Source organism: Mobula birostris, chromosome 16 (assembly GCF_030028105.1).
Source record: "Mobula birostris isolate sMobBir1 chromosome 16, sMobBir1.hap1, whole genome shotgun sequence".
NCBI classification, from domain to species: Eukaryota; Metazoa; Chordata; class Chondrichthyes; order Myliobatiformes; family Myliobatidae; genus Mobula; species Mobula birostris.
The window spans coordinates 35,804,093-35,821,553 of NC_092385.1; the positions used below are offsets into that span (position 1 = coordinate 35,804,093).

Sequence of the window (17,461 nt, forward strand, 5' to 3'; positions counted from 1 at the left end):
ATGAGATTCGTCAGACATGATCTTCCTTTCACAAATCCATGCTGACTTTGTCCAATGATTTCACCGCTTTCCAAATGTGCTGTTATCACATCTTTGATAACTGATTCTAGCAGTTTCCCCACCACTGATGTTAGGCTAACCAGTCTATAGTTCCCTGGTTTCTCTCTCCCTCCTTTTTTAAAAAGTGGGGTTACATTAGCCACCCTCCAATCCTCAGGAACTAGTCCAGAATCTAAAGAGTTTTGAAAAATCATCACTAATACATCCACTATTTCTTGGGCTACTTCCTTAATGCTTAATTTTGTAATGCAAACAGATGTGGTTCCACCTTAAACAATTGTGAGAACTGCAAAATATAGCAAGACCAGCAACTAGCACAAATAAACATGTTACTCAGGTTTTAACTTTCATTGACCTCTTAGAGAAGAGTCCTACTTGGTTTTCAACTTTATCTGATTTAATACGAAGAAAAGGGATGGTGACCAAATATGTCATAATATTGGTGATCTATGACCAAAAGCAAAAAGATAAAATACTCACAGTATCCCACATCACGATATTCACATCGGTGTTAAAAGAATTATTGATGTGTTGGGAAATATAGAGATTAATAAAATCACAGAAATGATGATACATATTGACACCTGAAAGTAAAGAGGAAGTTTTCAAGTGCTGAATGAACCAATATTAATATATTTAATGCAACAGGTAATGATGGAACTAAATGCAAAGGCAAAACATTATGAACAGGAACTTATAATTTACCTGCATCTAACTTCATGAAGTAGGTTGGCTTTTCAATAATGAGGTCACAATTTCCATACTCCATCGGTTGAAAGTTCAGTTGAGAATATGTTTGTAATTCAGCAAACCTTTGCAGAAGAATTTACAATGCACAAAGAACATTACAAACATTAGGAACAGATCACTCAGCCCAGAGTATGTTCAAAAAGATCATGAATGACATGACTGTAACCTCGGCTCCACAGTCTCATCTACCCTTGCTCCCTTCACTCCCTTATTTATCAAGAATTTTATCTACCTCTATCTTAAAATACTTAAAAGGCTGTTGTGGGCATGAGGGAATGAGTTAGAGGGGGAAAAAAGAGAAAGCAAGAGAAAGGAAACAAAGACAAAATGAAGACAGAAAGAAAATAAAGAGAAAGAAAAAATAAGAGAGAGAGAGAAGTAGGGAAACTGCAGACCACCCTTGAGTCATGTCACTGACTTCTCAGACCAGCATCCATAACTATCAGCTCCTGCTGGCTTCCCATCTTCCGCCCTCCATAAACTTCAAAGTTCAAAGTAAATTTATTATCAAAGTACATACAGTATATGTCACCATATTTGAGATTCATTTTCTTGCGGACATTCACAGTAAATACAAGAAACACAATAGAATCAAACACAAAAATAAATAAATAAATAAATAAATAAACAGTAAATATCGAGATTATGAGTTGAAGAGTCCTTGAAAGCGAGGCCATAGGTTGTGGGAACAGTTCAGTGATGGGGATGAATTAAATTGAACAAGATTTCCCCTCTGACCCTACAGCCTGATAGTTGAGGGGTCACAAATGTTCCTGACCCGGTGGTGTGGGTCTAAATATCTTAACCTGTTCCAGCATCACTCTGCCTCTACTGACTTGGATTAGTTGCCAGACCAGCAATAAATCAATTTCAAAACCCTCAGCTGTTACCAAATGCCAACAAGGCCTCACCCCTTCCTTTCTCTGAAGCCTCCACGAGTGCTAGAGCCCTCTAAGATTCCTGCACTCCCTCGTCTTGCCTTTTCTATACCCAACAGCAGCCATTTGTTTCATCAGCTCAGATCTTAAATTCTGGAATTTCCAATATAAACCTTTCTTCCTCTCTCATCTCCTATAACATGCATACCCAAGACAAATCTGCCCTAACATTTCATAGAACATTGCATGTACTTTAATATCAATTTATGTTAGAAACTGGTGCTTTGAAGTGTCCTAAAGTGCTTAGCTCTGTCATTGTTATTACATAATCAGTTTTTGATACTGTGACTTTGAATTTTAAAACTTTTTTTAACCCCACAAAATAAATTTTCTCCCCACCCTTTTCCCTTTTTCACATCTCCCCTCTGGAAAACTACAGTTCTTAATCTCTTGTGAAATCGTCTTCTGTGATGAGAATCACCATGGGAACCTGCACGTGGAGAATGCACTGAATTTTGAAGGGGCTGAGATACAGGTTTACTTTTCATGTAAACATGAGGGAGTCGGTAAAATTAGTAAATCCATTTACCACAATTTTAAAAGTATAAGTAAATTATCAAGGAAAATCACTAAAATGTGATTTACAATATTCTCTGGGCAACTCAGACTATCAATCCTATGAGCTCATGTATTTGAAGACTAAGTTGAAAGGCTGAACTAATTTTTTTTGACAAGCAGCCATGTGCAGATTACAGATGGGGATCACCTGATTTAATCCACCTTGATAAAGGGACTAAAGTCACAAGCTGTAGCTTTTCCATAGTTTCTTGAAACAGGAATAATACTTCCTCTGTGATAAGTATTTTATGTAATCACAATACGAAGAACTTACCAGGACTGCAGAGGACTCTTATGCTCTCCTTCAGCCATCAACACCTCCTTGTTCAACTTACAAAGGCCCCCAATTTCACCCTCTTGAAGAAAATCTTCCTTATATCTGTTGGGAGCATAAGGACAGGATTAGGCTGCCTTCTCAAGTTTGTTCTGCTATCAGATAAACAAATAACATACTTAAATGAGACATTTGCAGTGCAATTTGGATTCGCTACAAGACCACAGTTAATTCCCATCCATCATCTTATGACTGGCTTGAAGAGTCACTGCTGAGTCATCATGTAGGAGCCAAGGCATGGAAGCCTTTCTGAGTGGCATTCCTACAATCACCATTCATCATATAAACTAATGTCATTATGATTACCAATAGAATGATTCTTGACTTTGGTGGCTAGATAAGAGACGGTGATCAAATTATTACGGTACCTCACCTTCCTAAGATCAATTGCTTAGATGACAAATTACTGACTTACAGAAAGAGAAGCAGAGTTAATATGTCAAGTTCCAAGTCCTTCATTAGAAAATATTAGATCATAGGAAAAGCAGAGGTGAAAGGTCAAGAATTGCATATCCCATGGTTGAACAGGAAAATGCTACCTGACCAAGTTCACACTGACTCGTTCTGAGCCTCCGATTTATCACTAGTCAACACAGACAACATCAAATACACTCGTCATCCATCTTTCTTAGTTCATCAAAAAGCTTAGTCAAACGTGATCCACGATCTGCCTTCCAAAAAGCTACGTTGTCTCTCTTTAATTAACCTCTAACTTCTTTGAGTGCCTTTTCCCCCTACTGTAAATTGTTTCCAAAGCGATTTTAAACATCTAAGAGTCTATTTCAAGTGATGCCAGAACTTCCGATGGCTCCCCATGCTTTTGTTACCAAGCACTTATAAATGCTGCTAAAACACATTTCAATATGTTCACCTTTTCATAAGGCTCAGGTTTCAGCCAACTGACAATAAAGAAACAACAATATCTCCAGGGAATATTACCCTAACACCTACCAGCAAATCCTAATGGAAATTTTACAGATCTGGAAATGGGATGAATGTACCAATTACGAGGTGTTCTCTGTTAAAATATCCCCAGTGAAGCTTGTGGCATGGTGTCATCAGATATGAAGAATGGGACAATGGACAAATTTTCAAAGAAATGCTAATATCACAATAACAAGGGAGCATCTTCAAAAGGAGGCAGAAAACCTCCTAAAGCTTTTGTAGGCTGACTGAGAGCTTGTTATTTAGTCCAAACAATGGCCAATCTAATATTGTCTCTTGGTATACAATTAGATACTGTATATGGGCAGATTCACACAAATTTACAAACAAATGAAAATTACCTTGTTTTCAACGTATAATTGAAAATTCACATCTTTAAGAAACAAGCTTATATTGCTCGCTCACGTACATAGTCCACCAGTCTCACAAGGACACACACGTACATAGTCCACCAGTCTCACAAGTACACACATGGCTGCAAATTGCCGGCTCCTTGAGGCACTTGTAGAGACAGCATTGGCATTTATCACCACAGTACCTGCTCTACTATGTTCAAGCCTCAAAGGCAGACAGGAGGGCTGGGACCCAAGGATCACTGGGGTCAAAGTGGACCACGAGTTATGCGTAGGATTTGAGGTGTTGCCCCTCCAGCACTCTTTTCTTCATATAGCCAAAGACTGTGCTAACACATTGATCGCATGGTGACTTCATCATCAATATCTGCCTTCATTGAGAAGAGGCTTGGAAAATGTGGAAAATGAACTACAAGTTCCAGGGTAAGGCAGCATCTATGGAAATGAACAGCAGTCAACATTTTGGGCTGAGACCCTTCATTCGGACCAGTGGAAGCAATTCAGAATCTACCCTGTCAAGCCACTTAGGACCTAACATGTTCGAATAAGGTCACCAACCGTTCTTCTAAATGCCAGGAAGTGCAAACCCAACTGTCTGGTCTCTGTTGATAGGAGGATCCTCTCTTCTCAGGAATTAGCGAGGTGAATCTCATTTTGACTTCTTTCATTTTAAGTACGGGGAACACCACCAAAATTGTGTATGGTTTCCAGGTGTAGGTTCACCAACACCTGCGTAACTGCAACAAAACTTCCCTATTCTTAAACTCTAACACCTTTACCATAAAAGCTAATATATCAGTTGCCTTTTTAACCACTTGTTAAACCACTTGGCATTCAGCCCACCAAGTCTGCTCCACCATTCGATCATGGCTAATGTATATTCTCTCTCAGTCACAATCTCCTGCCCTCCACAACCTTTAACGCGGTCTCCACAGCTATCTGCGGCAATGAATTCCACAGATTCACTATCCTCTTGCTAAAGAAATTCCTCCTCATCACAGTTCTACAGGGATATACTTCTATTCTGAGGCTAAGCCCTCTGGTCCTAGACTCTCCCACTATTGCACAGAGTGCTAACAAGTTCGAAGGTTCATTTATTATCAAAGTATACAACTCTGAAATTCTTCTTGTTCCAAGTTTCAAGAATGTTCTCAAAATTTCTACACCGATTCCTGGGAAACCCTGTCCCAAGACCACTGTAAATGATGAGAGGGAATGAGCATTGTGCCAAAATAGCACTGAGAACCTAGAGTCAGTGTGTAGAAATGCCCAGAAGACAGTGTACACAAAAGGAGACACCACCTCACAAACTAATCTCCTCCCCGAAAGTGATAAAATTTGTGAATTCCAAATTGGCCTCCTCAGTAATCTCAAAACCCACAGAATGCAGTGACAATAATAGAAGACCATTTTGAGCAAAAAATCCAATACTAACACACTTGGACTGCTTTAGATTCAGAGGATCTACATAGCACACTGACTGTATGACTAGAAATAGAAAACTATATCATCATGCATACATCAACTGTTGCTAACTACATTAGCAAGGTGAAGCAAATTTTGAAAACACATTAACATAAAAATTCTGCTATTACAATCAAGATATCTGAAGATAAAGACCTATCTGTGTTCCTTCTTGGGTTTCTCAAATCAATGTAGAGGTTAGAAGCTCTACAATAACGAGTGTATTTTGTGCATGCCAGGAAAGAATCACCCTGAAATGAAACATCACAGAAGAAACAAAAGTCAAACTTGAATAAAATCAAAGCCCACATTTTTTTAAAAAATCATTCAGACACTAATGGGTAAACTTTACAATCAATGTGGGGACAATGCTTACCACTAACTTTTAGGCATAAAGATTAAAAGAAGCTTTGAGGCATGAACTCTCCCTTTTAAAAAGTAATTGGGAATCAACCATCTTCTGTTGGCGATATCTGGTATCCAGCAATGGTGATGCCATCAGTCAGGCTAAGAAGCCAATTATTTTGTTGTATTCTTACAGACAGTACGTCAGGAGATCAAGAGTTCTAATATGATGTAGCAGTTAAAAAATTTATGGAAAGTAAAATGATATTGGGCATTAAGTTGGAAGGAAGACAGAAGCTGAAGTGTCACTAACAAATTTGAAAAAAAACATTGAAACTTATTTTGCATTGTTAAAGCTAACAAAAATCTAAAACTTGAGAAAATAACTATCTAAAAGTATAAAATGATGTTATTTTTCAAAGACAGAGGGGTTGCTCAGCAATGGTTGCCTCCATGTGAAAACTCAGTTGCACTATACTCAATGTGGTCAGAATTTACAATAGCTTTTACAGCGTTAAGGATGCGCTAAAAGTACACATTATTGGCATTTTTTTTTGCCGTCTGGATTGGCAAAATTAACAACATGAAACCTACAGTGTTGCAGGGCAGTACTGACAATATTATGTGGGTTTTTTAATGTTTTACTGTGCACCCACAGACAACAGAAGTTGCAATTAACCTAAGTAATGATGGCAAATGTAGTTGGGTTTGTTATTGTTACAATCACAAACCCTGTGACAATATAAAAAGGGAGACACATGACGAATCTCAAATTAAACCAATTTAAAAAGGTAGAGCAGAAAGAAGTCTTACTGATTTGATTGGTTCACACAGTGTTTTCATCTCATGAAGCATTCCTTTCACATAACCAAAATCGCCTTGCTTCCAAAAAATCTCCTCTGCTCCCTCTATTGTGTTGGCCCTGTAACAAGATATAACATGAAAACCTAGTTCGTTAATATTTGGTTCATCCATTTACTGGTTGAGCTGCAAATCCTCAAAATCTCAATCTGCTTGCTTAAAATGCCAAGAGCTCAAGATCAAAGCTCTGAACATTAATCTGTCATATTATTAAAACCAAAATTAAATTGAATTTCAGAGCATGTTAAAGAACTTCAAACACCAGCATACACGGCATTTAAATGAATATCCACATGTTATAATAGTGTGAAATACCATTCTGGGGAAGCTTCAACAGCATAAGGAGCCTCATTCTGTAGTTACTAACAAATTTTCTAAGTGTTGATTCAAATATTATGGAAGCTGCAGATGAAAATGAAATTGTGCAACACGAAAGTAATCAACTAGGAAGTCAGCCAGTCAAGTACATTGTCAGCTGTAGCTTAGAGGCCAGCACTCTCAACTCCAAGTCACAAAGACATGGATTCAAATAGTCACTACTTAAATAGAGTTGATAAATGTTTGCGCAGAAAAATTAGAACCTGGAACGTAGTGCCCATGATGATCACATGCATTAAGCTGGTATTCACTCCGTACTGACATAGTCTCTATACTCCTCTTGCCGTAAATCTGCTCTTTTCTTTCCTTTATGATTAAGAGCAGATACGAAGAAGCTACTTGAACAGGGAGCTATTGAATCAACAAACTGTAAAGGTGGAACTGCTCCATCTATAGTTTTGATTAAGGAGATGTCTAGCTTGATCTGCAATCTGAAGAGTTGAATTCTCCCTTGAAATAAAATACTTTAAAGCAAAAAATTTTAAGTTGAAAGGCTGCAAAGAACACAAAGTACTAGGGAGATTTATAAAACAAAAGCTATTCATATAACATTTTGGTAAACTCCGTACATCAACAGTTGCAGCATAGAGAAAACAACATGACAGAATAAATGGCTTGCCATTAGTATTAATGATGAAGAAACAGTTGGCATTTAATGCAAAGGAATTAAATTAAGCTAACTAAGTCTATTAATAAACGGACACCATTAGGAATCGAGAATAATACAAAATGGCTAAGACAAGAGAATTTTAGTCAAACAACAAAAAGATTGATGTCTGAAAGATTCAGTTCAGCATTAACGCCTCTGGTTACCATAGTTCGATGTCAAAACTAGACATAAGGCGTTACCTAAGACGCTGTGAGCGATGGCTACTGCCAAAGAGAATGTGTTTCAAGAATATGTAATGAAACTCTTTTTGGGTGAAAAACCTTGACTACCAAGATTCTAGCCCCTGAATAATTTTCTTCAGAACAACCAGACAGGGAGACAACCTACTTGTATTATTCATGGGGGTTGTCCAATAAGATCTCTTATTAAAATAATTTGTCTACATAGTTTCATGCTCATAATCACAAAGTGCAAAACATTCCAACTTTCACTGGCTCTACTTTCAGAGGCCCTGGCAAGGCCAGGTTTTATGAGTTTGAATTACAAACTTTGTTAAAGTGGCAAAGTGGAATCCCTTTAAAAATTTTAATAACTTCCTGAGAGCTGACTGACTGAGATCCAAACACACCAGCCCAACAATATCGTTGACTTTGCTAAAACCAGAAAGGGTCAGTTTTACAGCAGATCAGTGCCATGTTTTAAATTGTCAACACTGAATTTCCCACCCAACATAAACGCAATCACTTCTAGGTGAGAGTTGGGAGAAGGTGGTTCAAATTTAACAATAACTTATCAATTATCCCTAAAAAGTTAAAATCAATAATTATACCACAATATTTACATCGATACTTAAGAGGGCAAGAAAAATATTGATTTTGTCATGGACTTCAACTGAAGCCAAATAGAGAAAATACATCAATTACCACATGACATAGAAAGCTATTTAGCTCACCACATCTATGCCAATACACAAAGTGATCCCATTTCCTACCATTTTTTCATATAAACTATTCTCCCCATATTCCTATCAACACCCCCCGATGGCACCACTCACCTTAAAGCTAGTGGCAATCTACAGAGGCCAATTAACCTGCCAATACACACATCTTTGGGATGTGTGAAGAAGCTGGAGCAGCCAGAGAAAACCCATGGGGTTACAAGGAGAACATTCAAACTCCACAAAGACAGTACAGGAGCACAGGGATTGTACCCAATTTGCTTCAACCGTGAGGCAGCAGCTCTATTAGCAGCACCACTGTAGTATTTTGTTGAGTAACATTTATACCATGGCAAACACTTGCACAGAAAGCAAAAAAGTTTGTAAAAAATGAATCACAAATTAAATTGTATTTTAAGTAATTACCATACTTAAATACATTTCATAAATCACTTATGGCAATCCAAAACTCTGAGGTTCTGATTAAGTGATTATAATAAATACTGTTTACTTTTTAAAGCTACAGTTTACACTTGTGATAGAGGATTTATTGAATTGTCGTATTCAATGTCTTTTAAAGCTTTGATAAGGGGGTGAGTAGCTTCATCTGAAATCTGAACAGTTGAATTTTTCCTTAAAAGGAAATCATTTAAAGCAGCTTCACTGGTTAAGTAAATGATTAAATGTTCACAAGTCACAAAATTTGCTGTTAAGCTTCAGGACAAAACAACTGGCTACAAAATGAATACATTTTTTGTAGAGAGCCATAAAATTAAGCTCTAAATCCTGCTGAAACTTAATTTGATAATCAGTCACAATATTCCAAGACATAATTAAGTTTCAAATTTAACTTAAATTATAAATGCATTTGTTGCATCATTAGTCAACAAACAATCAACACATCAATTCTTCTCATGAATGAGACATAACTCCAAATTCATATACTGTTCTCCTTATTACCTTTGATGAGGGTCTTACCATCCTGAAGCAGCTTCAGAGCACACTGGGTAACTGAATCTGTATTCTGGCTTGCAATTCTTTTCATAACCCCAGCAAGATTCCAGCTCTCTCAAGTGTTTCTGCAGAAAAAGCAGAAATAGCTTGATGTCTAATTTACATTTTAAATAAATTACTGAATACTCATCTTTACATACTGTTAAAAAATGTATTGTACTGACTTGTTAACGTAAGAACAAAATGGTTAAATGTGGTATAGAAAAAAGATTTTAAAAGACTGAATTAATGCTCTTATTCCTTCTAAAACATTCTATTTAGTTTAAAAATATTTCCAAAAGGTATTATTGTTCAACTAAAATAATGCAAGCAATTAGTGATAATGGCAAAGATTGATAGCTCAGTGGTGATATAAATGTGTTAAAATATTAGATCTATTTTAAAAACTGATTTAGAGACGTAGTCCTATAAATCACATCAGCAGGGCAAAAATTCACTCAACATTCCCCAGTTCTGTAAATCGACAATTTCATCATTGTTGAAAGAATATCCAAGTACAGCTTAGGCAGTTCTTGATGCAGACAAAAAAAAGTCTGGTGGGTAATTACCCCTAGTGACTTTCACACAACAAATAATGGCTGATTTAGTGCAGCATGGCTAGGGGCCAGAGTGTAGAAAGACCATTTGCTGAATTTTTGAATACAGAAGGATTGAAAACTCTGTTTCCTATGGCAATGTGCACGTTGCTCAGTAACTGAAATGCTTCTGTGCACATAGCCTTTGTTGCCACACAGTAGGAATTTTCTTTTACATAATGCTAATATAATTTTGAAGTCAATACAATATAATTGTGATTTTGACCAATCCACAATATCAAGCAGCATTAGCTGTTCTTAATACTATTTCAGATCTGATATCTTTATAAATTCCTTCAGAAAAAACTGTTTGAAAACAATTGAAACATTGCCGTATGCAAAAGCAGAAATTAACAAGTTACGGATCCAGTATCTTGGCGATACCATTTATTGGAGTGACAAAGTGAAAGCTCTGCTTACATCTACTAAGTTCTGATATCAATACAGCGTCTGTTACTCAATTCATTCAATGTATGTGTAATCATTTGGATAATAGGTTTCCTGTCGATGAGTTAAGAGAATGGCAAGCTTTTAACCCTGTTGCTTTTGCAAATGCAACCAATTTTGAATTTGGAAACGAGAATGTTGTACAACTGACAAAAAAACTCAGCTACTATTACAAACTACGACAAAAGTGTTGCTACAAAAATACTGCAGCAATACTATGATTTTAAAATTTGTCCTTTCTAAGAAAGCTAAGACTGCTTCAACTAAGATGTTCACTGATATGACTATGTGCTTAAAAATGAAGAATTTGAAGAGCTGTCAATTCTTGTTGACCTCATTGGAACATTTCAAGTTTCTAGTGCTGACTGTGAACGTGGATTCAGTTTTGTAAATTCAAGCAAACATAAATCCAGGAACACACTAGAAGTGTCGTATTTGGATGATCCAATGATGATTAAGACACACCTTTCATCTGGATGTGAAATTAATCTGGACAGTGTTTATACACAATGCATTTATAATAAAGACATGAGAAAAAGTTTATGAAATGTGAAAGATTTTCTTGGTTGCTCTCTATTTCATTAAATCCTTCAATTAATAAATATAATCAAAAGTATGTGATTTTTCAGTTCTCATCCTAAATATTCATAGTATGCATAATACAAAAAAAAACTTAAATGCCACGCAGTTTTCAGGCCATGTAAAAATTTCCTGCTCAAAGCACTGGCTGGTCACACAGCTGTAAAATAAATTAGAGGGAACATTAATTGTAAAGTATACTCACTTTGTTTTTGAAAAAGACAATCTTCAAAGTTTACTGTATTTCAAAAGTAAACATGTCAAAATTCTTAGTCCGACAGGGCTCTGTTAATATTTTGTGCAGCCCAACAGCTGATAGTTTTTTTCCGGCCATTTACGTAACAAAGTCCTGCAACCTTAATCCAATTTTCAGTTCCAGATGAATTGAAAAAGGTCTCTCATGATTTCTACAGTAGCTGTAGGTATAGGCCACCACAGCAGCGGGCACTACAGTGAGAGCATCTGGGAGTTGATGATCAGCTTCTATCCAGTGATCAAACATCACTGTTGTCTGTCTACAAGCTTTTTCTTTATCTATACACTCGACTCATCTTGTTCTTGCTCCCATAGCCATACTGTCAACACCATGGACGAGTGTGAGTAAAGAACATGACCTAGCACTTGCTGTGATTGGCTTTGGTACTCTTTCTCCCCCCCCCCACCCCCCAAGACCAATTCAAATTGATAATATGCACATCACTCTGCAAATTAACAGAGAATCTACTCAGTAGTCAATGTTGTCACCCGTGTACAGGGAAGTTTTGAATGCCTCTACTGCTTGGGATTATCATCACTCTCGTGCCCACATTTTCCCTGACAGACTTGAGAAAAGGCTCATGGCTCTCAGCTTCTGGGGTGGGGGGGGGGGGGGGAAATGTACCAGCCGTGCTCTCCCACCCCCTTGTTTCCTGCCACATTCTTGAATTGTTGGTTTCACCATTTTCCTCCATGTCATGTCTTTTCTTTTGCCAATCTCCTTGCTCCTCTTTACAGGATGTTCTGTGGGAACTCCAGGGACCCTTTACTGCTTTGGACATTGATCCTCTTGGATTTGCAGGGTTCTCCTTTCCTTCTTTGAAAGTCCAGTCAACCCTTGCTTCGATATTGCTTTTGAACAGTTCTACAGCATTTGGACTGGTGTCAGTGGTGGTGGTTAGAGCTTCATACCATACTTGTCCCATGTTGTTTTGTTTTTCTGTTTTCCTCCCATCCATCTTATTTTCTTCTTAAAAATACAGCATTATTTCTTATCACAAAATGCACAAATAAGATTAAACCTACCTTAAATGGACAGAGAGAGTCTTTCTCACAACTAATAGCTATATCTATGTTATTGTGTAGAAAATAAGGAATATGTTCAGCAGGCAATCGAATGTTACTGTACAAAGGCACATCTTTGGCACTATCCACATTGTTTTTGTCTTCCAGTCCAAATCCTCCAGCTGGCCCCATTGCAAACTGAAGCAGTGTTAATATCACGACTGAACATACAGGAGACCTGTGGAAAAAAAAATTAAGTCCTAATAGATTTCCATTTGTGGCTTAGCAACAGAGAATGATACAAATATTTAATGAATTTACTGAATAAAACAAAGAACTGATGCTCTAGAATGTTTATTCTGTTGAAAACGCACTCCAAAACTTCAAATTATGTTTATGTAAACAGTGATACTAAAACATATTCATTGACACAGCTTCTTTCTCTTGTAATAAATGGAATCACTGCCACAGATTGTGATTTAATCTTGCCTTTCAATGAGACATAGAAGCAATGAAAAGAGATTAACAAACATCTGCCTGATTCAAACCTGTGTTTAACCAGCCAGAGGTAATAATGAATTTAATATCTATATGACCTACATGAGATATAAATCCTGGAACAAAACAAATGACTGCACATCTGGCTCAAATCTATTAGTTAACACAAAATACAGCTCCAATTGCTAGCACTGCTTTAGACACTGCCTTGTTATAGTGCCCAGTTAGGTTGCTAGTCTCAAATGACCACATGAAATGACAAGTTGAGTACCATAGCTTATATTTAGGCGTTGGGCCAGGGGCTTGTGATCCTGAATGGAAACAAATTTCCAAACACTGAAGACCACAAGGTTATCCTGCCTCCTTTCCTTGGGGCCGTATCCAGAAACATAAAGCTACTTGCGTGTTGCAGTAAGCAGACTCACTTCAAGCTCTATAATTTATGCATTCTTTGATAATAAACAGGCTTTGAATCTTGCAGTTATCCTAGTTCACAGGTTGTTAACATTCACGGACACCTCCCGCTGGCCCTCATACTCTCATCGCTAACTGGCAACAAAACATTGAAAATATCAAGACAATCACTGTCATTACTCACACTAACTTGGAAACCCCCCCCCCCCCGTGAATGTTCAGCACTCTCTTACACAGGACCATTCCCAAACCTGCCAACAAAGGAGAAACTGTTGTTTTTTGGTTGAAGTACATTTGAACTCTCTGACATGCTCTCAGACCTTTCTCTGGTATATTGTTTCTCAGACAGTTAGTGAACTCATTTCCTTTGGAGATCTTGCTTCCATAAACCCCATTTTCTTCATTCTCCAACCAGGCCCAGCGCACTCAACCTCCTCTCCAAGATCCACAAGCAGAATTCTCTGGGTAAAACAACAGTTTCAGCCTATTTCTGTCCCACAGAGCTTACTTCCACCTTGACGCTACCCTTTGCTCCCTCCTCCAGGTTCTTCCTATTTGCATCCATGTTATCCCTGAAGACACCCCACATTGCATCAAAAGTTTGCAGTTTGCCGGTCCCACCAGGACATCAAATCCCTCTGTGCCTCCCCTTCTACCAAGATGCTCTGAGGAATCCTGTGATTCTTTCCTGAAAAGACAAACTAGTGTCCCTCTTGTTTTCACAATGAACAATTTAAACTTCAACTCCACTCACCTCTTGCAAATCACAAGATAGTGGGGAACCCTCACGGGTCATAACAGGGAAAAAACATGCAGAAAATTCTGAGTGTCAGCAAGCAAAGCAGCATCATTTTTGATGAAACCTGCTTTTTACTTGATTAACTAATTATGTTCAGCAATTCCTGTTTTTTTATTTCAGATTTTCAGGATCAGCAGTATTATTTTGGTTTTTGTCAAGCTTGTGTTTTCAAGTTGCATGTGTCCCTTTGTGAGCAAAGTGGCATAATCCTTGTTTCAGTCACTCTAACGTCCCTCACTTAATTTCCCAGTTCACCAGGGCTGCTTCGGAAATCAAATCCCCTTTTGCATTCAACTTGATCACTTTCTAAAGACAATGGTGTTTTTTTTAATTATTAAATGTAATTTTAGAAATCCGAATTAACAGCAAATCTGCATGAAACACTCACCAAGTCAGACACCATCTGTGGAGAGAAAAAAAAGCAGAAACATGTCAAGTCTAAGAGCAGGGTGCACAATGATGCCATTCCAGAGCCCCCAGAAATATAAACAGGGTAAATCGACAAGTAATAAGCACAACACAAATCTTTGTCGGACGTGCCAAGAATTTTCTTGCGTAGTCTAGCAGTGATTTTAACGATTATAACCTGTTTTATTTTACCCTTGCTTCTCATTCTGCGAGTTTACTAAACCTTAGTGAGAAAGGATTCGTTCTCAACCAGTTTTCACACCGAAAAGTGGTTTAGATGCTTTTTTTCTCTCTCTCCACACATCCCCACAAACCCTGCACTAAATACTGGACAGCTGGCGAAACTCTCGGAGTTTTTGTGGTAACAACGTATCATTCCTAGGACTTGCTACCTGGACCGGCGTTCTGGGAAGAAGGTAAACAAGCGCGGCGCCATCACAAGTGCAACATCACAACCTTCCCCCAGAACCAGGGAAGCGATGGAAAGTCCCCTCCGCCACTCGGAGGGAATACGACTCAAAAGATGTGACGATTCCAGGGATGACATCGCGGTTTACATTCATTTTTCTTTATTGGGCTTACATTGCAACTTTGACCGTGCTCAGAGCGTAACTTACGCAAGTTATTTCCATCCAGAGTTGAATTTAAAAAATGAAGGTACTATATTTTAAATGCATTTGTTGCACACCGACTTTATTTTCTCTAACGTCTTGAAATAGTATATTATAGCAGAATTCTTCTGTCGGGCAATAGAATCAAAGATTCCTTTGGACTGTGAGTGAATACTGAAACCTCGGTCTGATGCCTTGATATAAAAGGAAATAGTTTCACTTTCCCCGGGGCAGCTTCTGACGAGACTCAAGAGATACAATAAATATCTGCGAGTCATCCTTCAAAATCATTAGTAGGAAACGGTACAATGTCAATGCCCTTTGCGCATTTCCCATCAGACAGCAGTTAGAGGCTCATACAATTAAGTGAAGGCATTACATTTTTCAGTGAGGCTTTGAGAACACCACTGAAACAACTTCTCTGTCATTCCAGCAATCTTTTGCCTTGATGGAACCCAGTGTGCCGGCTTTGGGAATCTGGCATTGTGGGCAGTCAGTAGAGGGAGCTGAGTGTCATCAGAGCAGTACTGTTGTAAATGTTTGCCTGGGAAGGCGCGGAGACACGGTTTTGTTTTTAACCAATGGATTTGGGGATTATTCCTGAGATATTTCTCGGTGCCTGTCTGGTCTCGGTGGGAAGCCTTTATAGTCTATGTAACATAGAAAGAGTTGGAGAGCATTACATCATTTCAACATTATTAAATCTCTAACGCAAATTTTGTGATATCTGAAAAGCAATAAAGGCCCACGTTAACCAGGTTATTAGAACATAGAATAATAAGATTTTCCAGTAAGGGTGACATGCTTGGTTGCAGTGGCCTCTCGGGGTCCAACAAATGGTGTAAATGTTTGTCATGTTTTTCTTGTGATTCCAAGACTCTGTGGTACATTGGTAATACAAAATACTGCAAGCTTGATCATTGGTAAAACCATTGAGGGCTTGCTCGGACCAGGGCCTCATCACGGCATCACCTCTTACAGCTATTCAGGGGAAGAGGCACCAGAGGTGGTGTGGCAGAGAACAGAGGCACAGCAGGCACACTGTAATCTGTGGTGGGTTGGAGGCCGGCTGTCACATCAGTGTTCGCTCCCTGGAAGACAAGCACTCTGTAGCTGACCAGTGTGGAAGGTGGGACTGCTGCATGCTTATTTTTGCAGAAATTATAACATCCCATGCACCATCGATCTATAGGCCATGCCACCCAAGGACCAGTGCTAATTTTTTTTTTTGACTATGCTATTGTAACTATATGTACTGTGTGTGACGACTATATGCTGTGTGTTTTGCACCTTGGACCCAGAGGAACAGTGTTTCATTTAGCTGTATATTTACAATGCCAATAAAAAGCAATTTAGATTCACAAAGTGATCTAAATTAATTACAAACATGAAATACAGTAATTGATTCCATAAGTATTCACCCCCTTCAAGCCAGTATTTAGTAAGATGCAGCAATTATAGCCTTGAGTCTGTGTGGATAGGTCTCTATCAGCTTTGAACATCTGGACACTGCAGTTTTCCCCATTCTTCTTTACAAAACTGCTCAAACTCTGTCAGATTGCATGGGGATCGTGAGTGAACAGCCCTTGCAAAGTCCAGCCACAAATTCTTAATTGGATTGAGGTCTGGACTCTGACATGGCCACCCCAGGACATTAACTTTGTTCTTAAGCCATTCCTCAGTGTTGGCGCATAGCCAAATGGTTAAGGCGTTCATCTAATGATTTGAAGGTCGCTAGTTCGAGCCTTGGCTGAGGCAGCGTGTGTGTCCTTGAGCAAGGTACTTAACCACATATTGCTCTGCAACGACACCGGTGCCAAGCTGTATGGGTCCTAATGCCCTTCCCTTGGACAACATCGGTGGTGTGGAGAGGGGAGACTTGCAGCATGGGCAACTGCTGGTCTTCCATACAACCTTGCCCAGGCCTGCACCCTGGAAACCTTCCAAGGCGCAAATCCATGGTCTCATGAGACTAACGGATGCCTATAAGCCATTCCTGTGTAGCTTTGACTTTATGCTTGGGGTCATTGTCTTGCTGGAAACTAAGCCTTCTCCCAAGTCACAGTTCTCTTGCGGACTGAATCAGGTTTTCCTGTATCTTGCTGCATTCAATTTACCCTCTAACTTCACAAGCCTTCCAGGGGCCATTGCAGTGAAGCATCCCCACAGCACGATGCAGCCATCATGCTTCACGGTAGGGATGGTGTGTTTTTGATCATGTATGGGGTCAGGCTTACACCAAACATAGTGTTTAGTCTGATGGCCTAAAAGCTAAATTTTGGTTTCATCAGACCTTAGAACCCTCTTCCAGCTGGCTTGAGCC

General features: G+C 38.6%; 1 protein-coding gene across 5 annotated transcripts in view; it reads right to left on the bottom strand.

Moving 5' to 3' along the window:
- eogt (EGF domain-specific O-linked N-acetylglucosamine (GlcNAc) transferase) overlaps nt 1-14,963 on the bottom strand; it is a 41,500-nt gene extending 26,537 nt beyond the window's left edge. For 4 of the 5 annotated variants that reach the window (XR_011889387.1, XR_011889389.1, XR_011889388.1 and 1 more), the window contains exons 1-9: nt 14,920-14,957; nt 14,508-14,522; nt 12,430-12,646; nt 9,512-9,612; nt 6,561-6,669; nt 5,559-5,653; nt 2,581-2,685; nt 766-872; nt 541-644 (exon numbers count right to left, since the gene is read on the bottom strand). Coding sequence is in view for 2 of the 5 variants with exons in the window: in XM_072280536.1 (XP_072136637.1) it covers nt 541-644; nt 766-872; nt 2,581-2,685; nt 5,559-5,653; nt 6,561-6,669; nt 9,512-9,612; nt 12,430-12,600 (792 nt within the window). In the remaining 3 variants the exon portion in view is untranslated. Of the gene's footprint in view, nt 1-540; nt 645-765; nt 873-2,580; nt 2,686-5,558; nt 5,654-6,560; nt 6,670-9,511; nt 9,613-12,429; nt 12,647-14,507; nt 14,523-14,919 lie in introns of all 5 variants that reach the window. The other variant, XM_072280535.1, reaches the window with a different exon arrangement.
- Between the last annotated feature and the right edge of the window lie 2,498 nt (nt 14,964-17,461).